General features: G+C 49.1%; 1 protein-coding gene across 1 annotated transcript; it reads left to right on the forward strand.

Moving 5' to 3' along the window:
- The first annotated feature begins 3,362 nt into the window (after positions 1–3,362).
- On the forward strand, positions 3,363–5,205 carry LOC136393660 (C-C motif chemokine 2-like). The gene is made up of 3 exons (XM_066366285.1): positions 3,363–3,489; positions 4,269–4,383; positions 4,739–5,205. Exons 1-3 carry the CDS (start codon positions 3,414–3,416, stop codon positions 4,842–4,844), a joined length of 297 nt encoding a protein of 98 aa, XP_066222382.1. The 5' UTR covers positions 3,363–3,413; the 3' UTR covers positions 4,845–5,205.
- Positions 5,206–7,202: the final 1,997 nt, after the last annotated feature.

Here is a 7,202-nt window from a genome sequence, read left to right on the forward strand (position 1 = left end):
TTTACAATATTTATTTATTTATATTTTTCTTTTTGTGAGAGGTGGGGAGGCAGAGAGAGACTCCCGCAGGCGCTCCAACTAAGATCCACCTGACAAGCCCAAAGGGACGATGCTTTGCCCATCTGGGGCACTACTCCATTGCTCAGCAACAGAGCTCTTCTTAGAGTCTGAGGTGAAGGCCATGGATTCATCCTCAGCACCCAGGGCCAACTTGCTCCAGTTGAGCTATGGCTGCAGAAGGGGACAAAAAAGATAGAAAGAGAGAGGGGGAGGGATAGAGAAGCAGATGGGTGCTTCTCCTGTGTGCCCTGACTGGGAATTGAACCGGGGACATTCACATGCCAGGCCACCAAGCAAACGAGCCAGGGCCATGTGTACAATATTTATTAACAAGAAAGACACTTATACGCAAGCCTGCACAATTCAAAGATCTCCACATTTTTAAATTTTATAAATTTATTGATTGATTTTAGTGAGAGTGAGAGAGAGAGACAGGAACTTTGATCTGTTCTATATGTGCCCTGGCTGGGTGATTGAACAGCAGCCTTTGCACCTCAGGACAAAGCTCCAACCAACTGAGCAATCCATCCAGGGCTGGTCTCCGTATCTTTAAACTTGTCAACTAGACAGGAACCAAAGAATGCCAAGAATACACAGGGAATCAGGCTGAAATCCTCCAAGTCCAGGGCAAAGGAAGCTCTTAGATTTGAGAGGGGTCCCCATCAGTGTGAGAAATAATCTCTTGGAAGTTAAGGTGAGATAGTCTGGGATGACATTGCACAGTTTCCATCCCTGAAATATTTTATTCATTCAAGAAGAATGAATTGAGTCATTGGCAGAGCACTGAGCCAAACGCAGAGAGGTTTCAACATGGGCAGAGGGGCAGAGGCGGGTTTAACGGCGGGCACACCGTGCCCGTGCCCTGGGCCCCGATTTCTGAAGGGACCCGCAAAACCCCAACTTCACTCTTTTTTCTAATGTAAGGGGCCCAATATTTTCTTCTGTGCCCGGGGCCTCACCTGACCTTAATCTGCCTCTGCAGTGGGGGTCGTTGGTTAGCGAGATTCAGGCAGAAGAGAATGAGGCTCCGAGAGAGGTATATAAGCAAAGCAGTGCACAAACTGACTTGCTCTCTGTTCATTCTGTCTTTCTGGAATGATCCCCAAGAGTTTGGAGTGGCCTCTCTGTGAATTCTCTGCTCTCAGATTCCCTCGGAAACCAATATCCATCATGAGACAGGAAGTCTAGTGCCTGGGAGCAGAACTCTGCAAGCAAAGTGTCTTGGTTTCAGTTCAGTCCCACCTGTTATTACCTGTGAGATCCCGGACAAGTTACTTACCTTCAGTTTCAGCTAAAGAAGGTTGGATTGTTGGGAAGACAAAAGGGACAATGCAGCCTGACCAGGCAGGGGCACAATGGATAGAGCGTTAGACTAGGACGCAGAGGACCCTGGTTCGAAACCCTGAGGTCACAGGCTTGAGCGCAGGCTCACCAACTTGAGCATGAGGTCACTGACTTGAGTGCGGGATCATAGACATGACCCCCTGGTCTGTGGCTTGAGCCCAAGGTTGCTGGCTTGAGCAAGGAGTCACTCGCTCTGCTGTAGCTCCTCAGTCAACGCACATATGAGAAAGCAATCAATGAACAACTAAGGTGTTGCAACGAAAAATTGATGTTTCTCATCTCTCTCCTCCCTTCCTGTCTGTCTGTCCCTCTCTCTGTCTCTCTCTCTGTCTCTGTCACACCCACACACACACATACACACACACACACACACACACACACACACACACACACACACACACACACAAAGGCGACAATGTAGGACAGCACCACGGTGTAGTGCCTGGCCCCTTGTTAGCACTCGATACCACCAGCTATTCCTTTGCTCCACCATTACTGACCGCAGACCACAGACTGGACACTGTCATTGGCTCAACGTAACCCATTTCTTATTACAAATGTAGTGATTAGCAAGTGTCTTCCAAGAAGTGCCATGCATTTTATAGACATTATCTCAATGACTCTTCAATAAAGAAAAGACATGAGATCCTTCCATGCCCCCAGGGCAGGGCAGAGCAGAGCAAGGCTCAGCAGCATAAGGCAGTGGCATGGGGTGCCCAGAAGCCTGAATTCCAGGCTCTGTGCAGCCATGAACATGCCTCAAGGAATCCTATCATATTTGTAAGAGGGGAAGAGGTCACTAACATGAATTCTAACGCCTTGTGGGTTTGTATGACTGTGATTCCGTGGCCTCTGAGGAAACCTCAGGCGGTGCTGCAGCCCAAGAACAGGCGTTCCAACTCCCATCATCCTGTGTCTCTGCTCACTCATGCTCCCTGGAATCCAGAGAGAAGCGGGCACAGTAGCCGCCGTAGCTGGGGGCACTCTTCTTGCCCACTGTGGCCTGCTGTGCTAACCACAGGCTCCAGACGCAGAGTGACTTCCCCACAAGGAATGTTCCTCAATGCCTCGTCCATTGCCCGCCAGTCTGGAAGATGCAGAGGCCAGGGGACACCCAGATATATCCCCAGGCAGCCAGTTGGAGGACGTGTACACTTTTCACCCAGAAGTATGTCACGGTGGCGACAGCATAGACACAGGGTTCTGCTCGGGAGAACCTGGGCAGGTTACTTAACCCTTCTGTTATTTGCTTGTCTGACCTATAAAGAGGGAGTTAATACCTACCAGATGGGGCTGGAGAAGTGAAAGAGTAGCATTTGTAACGGCTTTAGAATATTCGTGGCACGGGTCAAGCACTGTGAGTGTCACATGAATATGCCCTTTGCAGCAAGCACTACACGGCTTTTTCCAAGAACCCGGTGATTCTTAGGCTTCAGTTCTATGGTTACAAAATCCTGTAGTTCTGCTACGCTCCAATCGCACTTTAACTGTTGCCGTTTAAAGAACAGACGGAGTTAATGTGCTGCTGGGGAGTCTGCCAAGACTTCAGGGCCCCCTGCTGGCTGAGGGCCCCCTCCTGGCTGAAGGTGGGCCAGGGGCGAGCCTGGGGGTGCTTTCATTTCCCCCTTGATTTCCACTTCCTTTCTTTTCTGCAGAGTTTTTACTGGAGAGAAAGCAGAATCCTTAAGAATAAACCACTGTGGTCACTCTGGATATAACTGTGCCCTGAACTGCCCCCTTCTTCCCCCCCCCCACCCCCCCTCAACAAAGTACCCAGTCCCAACCCATTGCTTCCCTCTCCTGATTCTTGGAAATTGCCCGGGGTACTAAATTCACTCAGCACATTGAAGATTTCACTTCGTCATTCACGGAGGATGATGCTGCCGGGTCTACTCCACCCACTACTGTTTCAATAAAAGGCGGGCAGAGCAGCCAGGGAGGCAGAGAGCCTGAGACAAGCCCAGACACCAACAGCTCCCGCGCTGAAGCTCGCCTCCTCACCCTGCAGCATGAAGCTCTCCGCAGCCCTCCTGTGCCTCCTGCTCACGGTGGCCGCCTTCAGCCCCCGGGTGCTCGCCCAGCCAGGTGAGCCCCCTCTCTCTCCTTCTCTTTGAAGCACATCACCGCATCTCTGGGTGATCATGAGCTATTAGAACAGAAAGGGTACTCACAGCCTCACTTTAACAACTGCTTTCACAAGGTCAGGAAACTCAGAAGGGTGTGAGGTCTGAGGCAGAGCCAGGGGGAGGCATCCTGCGGGGGCCCCACATCCAGTTCCTTCCAGAACTCCAGCTGCGGAAACACCCCTCCGTGCAGTTACTGCCTCAGCTCCTTGCAGCCCTGTTTGCGGGCTGGGGGATCAAAGAGCGGGGGCCTTTGGTGGCGGGAGCACGGGGTATTTCCAGGTACAGTGGAGGGGAGAGAAGGAGACCCAGAATCTGGACTATGGTTCATTCAGTCCAGCTCCCAGAGACCCGGCTCTGCAGAGGTGGTGGGTAACTCACCACCAGGCATAGGTTACTTGGAGCCTAAAGGGACCTATAGCTGGGATCCCTAAATTTCCCTGACCCTGATCATTTGGACTAGTGGCTCCCCTAAATGACATGCCCAGGAATTATGCAGTTTTAATAGCTGCCCCCTCCCTGTGTTATCAATGCTGCATACCTATTTTACAGCATGGGAAACTGAGTCAATATGACATTTTTAACTCTGTAGTATCAGCAGAAGTGCTGGAATTTAACGGGTTCTACCTCTGCTCCTAATTTCCCTTTGCCTTTTCCTCACTGCTATTTTTCCTGCTCCGATGAAGGTCGGAAGAATCTAGTGGGTACTAAAATGTGTTTTCTTTGTTGTTCTCTTTCTAGATGCCGTTAGTTCCAGACTCACCTGCTGCTATGATTTCGTCAAGAAGATCCCAAAGTCAAGGCTGGCGAGTTACAGAATAATCAGCAGCAACAAGTGTCCCAAAGAAGCTGTGATGTGAGTTGAGCACATCAGCCCTTCCGGTTCCAGTTCTCCCTTAGAAATAAAAAGGAAATCTCAAACCTTAGAGTCAGAGAGTTACACCCTGCGATCCAATATCCAAGGGTGTCCAGTAGGAAAACTGAGGCCACAAGGGGAAAGGGGACTCCCAGAGTCACTCTCCACCTCCATCCCAATGTCTTCAGCTAGAAGGCAGGCAGGACGGTTTCCATGGGGACGTCTAGAGGAGCAGCCCGCGGGGGTTCCCTTCTCCCTCCTCCAGCCCTCAGGGAGCATCTTAGAGCAGAACAGCTGCATTGCTAGGCTGGCATCTCCGTGGAACTCCATCTAACTGTGCCCTCTCTCCCTACAGCTTCCTGACCAAAAGGAACCAGGAACTCTGTGCCAACCCCGGTGAGAAATGGGTCCTGGATTCCATGGAGTTCCTGAACCACAGAAACCAAACTGCCAAGCCTTGAACACTCCCTCCACAACCCAAGAATCTGAACCTAATTTATTACTGTCTAACTTTCCCTGAATGCCCTCTGATATTATTTTATTATATTTTCAAAGAATATGAACTTTGTTTATTGACAATGAAACATGATGTCTTAAGTAATGTTAATCTTATTTAAGTTATTGATGTTTTAAGGTTATCTTCCATGAATACTAGTGCTCTTTAGATGTGGAGACTGAGACAGATGGCTCTCCTCTGTGAACTTCAGTTCCAACCCTGAAGTGGTATGAGGATCCTTGCAAAAATCACTAATGCAAACCCTTGTTGTTTTAAATTCTAAGGTATTGCTAAAATGTTATTGTGGAGATACATATAATGTCATTATTGAGCAATATATATATTTTTGTACGAAACCTGACTTTTGGCGTTTTGTTTTGTTTATTCAAGAAAATTAAAAAGCTGAGGATTTGCTTGATGATGGGGAAGGGGCGTGGTTTCAGAGGACGGGACTCATATTTTGAAAGAATGAGAATGTGGATTGCCCTGTGGGTCTTTTCTACTGGGTGGGCTCACCTGAGTGCCTATAGGAAAATGTTTAAGGCAAGATCCAATCGGCCATCCTACCACTCCCAGTCCAGTCTCTGACACAGTCTGCCCAGGTCCCAGCTGCCTTTGTCACTTGTTGAGCAAGAGCCCCACCCCCATTTCTTTACTCACAGCCCCTGACCCCAGCCTCCAATCTCTCCCCCTTCAATCATCCAACTTGGAGTAATGCAGACACTGCAGACCTTGGGAAATCAGAGAGAGGCTTAATGCCCACCAATAAAATGATTAGATCAGAATTTCATCAAAAGCATACGACTTGAATTTATCCTTGGTGAATGATGAGTTGGGTTTTTTTTTTCTTCTTCTTCTTTGAAAATTACCGGCTCATTAAGAAAAGGAGAAGGAAGAATGTGAGCAAAGACCTAGAAGTAGAGAGAATGATGACATGGACGGACAAGGAGGGAGAAAACCAATCAGGGGGCGACTGGGGTCCATGTCTGTGTCAAATGATGGGCAAGCGGAGCGAGGAAGGTGGGGTAAGGCGTTCCGACTGTCGGGGTGGTAAGTGACCGCTCTACTGCATAGGCTAAAAGGAGATGTTGAAAACAGTCGGTCCACTGAAGAAGGGCGTGCTATGTTGAGAGGTTCAGAGGTGAGTGTCAGGAAATGTACTGGCTTCAGGACCACCTGTAAAAACAGGTCTAAGGGAGAGGCTACTACCATAGTCCAGGCAAGAGATGGTGAGGGTCTGAAGATGGACTCAAAGAGTCAGCCTTGGAAAAGAATGAGTTAGGCAGGATGAGATTTTGAGTGGTGTTGTAGATGGAGGAGAAGGACCTGTGACCTAAGACACAAAAGCTCCATCTTCAACCCACATTTTAAGGGGTCGGCTTCCCTGAAACCAGAATATACTTCTCTCCATTACTATCCCCCCCCAACACAATCCCGGGAGGCCAGGACTATCCTATCCATTTAGATGGATGGGGCTCTTTCACCTGAATGTCCACCCAAATGCCACTTTCACATGGCATCTGACCTACCTGCGAGGTATCCGACCCACATAGGTACAATCCCTCCTCTAAGAAAAGCAGGTATCTTGCCCTATTGAATAAGTTTTTTTGGTGCTGACCTTCCTGATCTGATGGTGAGAGGGCTGCAGGGCCAGGCTGGACCAGGCAGCACCTTTGGCAGCATGAGGTGCTGGGGAGAGACCTGCCTGGCAAGAAGGACACGTGGTTCTCACTGCAGAACTGGCACTGCCTCACTATCTTACTTAGGGCAGGTTGGGTATTCTGAGTCTCCCTAAATACACAGGGTGGATAATGTGTTACAAGTAGGAACTGAGTGGGACCTAGATTTTAAGATCTGGGAGCGTGTCTCTGGGAAAACTTCAATTTCTATCACCTGGAGCTGGAGAGGCAGAGAGGGGATTTGGCTCCCCCGAGAGATTCCACCAAAGCTTCAAGTAACACTTTCCAAAGTGCCCTGCTACCTCGATCAGCAGACAATTTATTGCCAGCTCTTTAGGATCGGTCCTCCCTGCCTCTCTCCCTCTCCTCCGGTCTACAGCCTTAATCACCCACCAGGAGAATATTTTAAATTGCAGTGGATGCCAACTGCCCAACGGGAGTAGAGTAGAAGCCAATGAGACATCGTCACATAGTTTATAAGAGCAGCAGGCTTGTCTAACGCCAGGTGATTGAGATGTGGGGTCTGGAAAAAGGGGAGGGCCAAGAGAGGCATGATCCACCTGCTCAAACCTCCAAATAACCTGCTTACATTCCCTTTCCAAAGCCACATCTATTTATTTTCAGGAAATCTTGAATCCTGCTAA

Source organism: Saccopteryx leptura, chromosome 2, assembly GCF_036850995.1.
Source record: "Saccopteryx leptura isolate mSacLep1 chromosome 2, mSacLep1_pri_phased_curated, whole genome shotgun sequence".
In the NCBI taxonomy this organism is placed as follows: domain Eukaryota; kingdom Metazoa; phylum Chordata; class Mammalia; order Chiroptera; family Emballonuridae; genus Saccopteryx; species Saccopteryx leptura.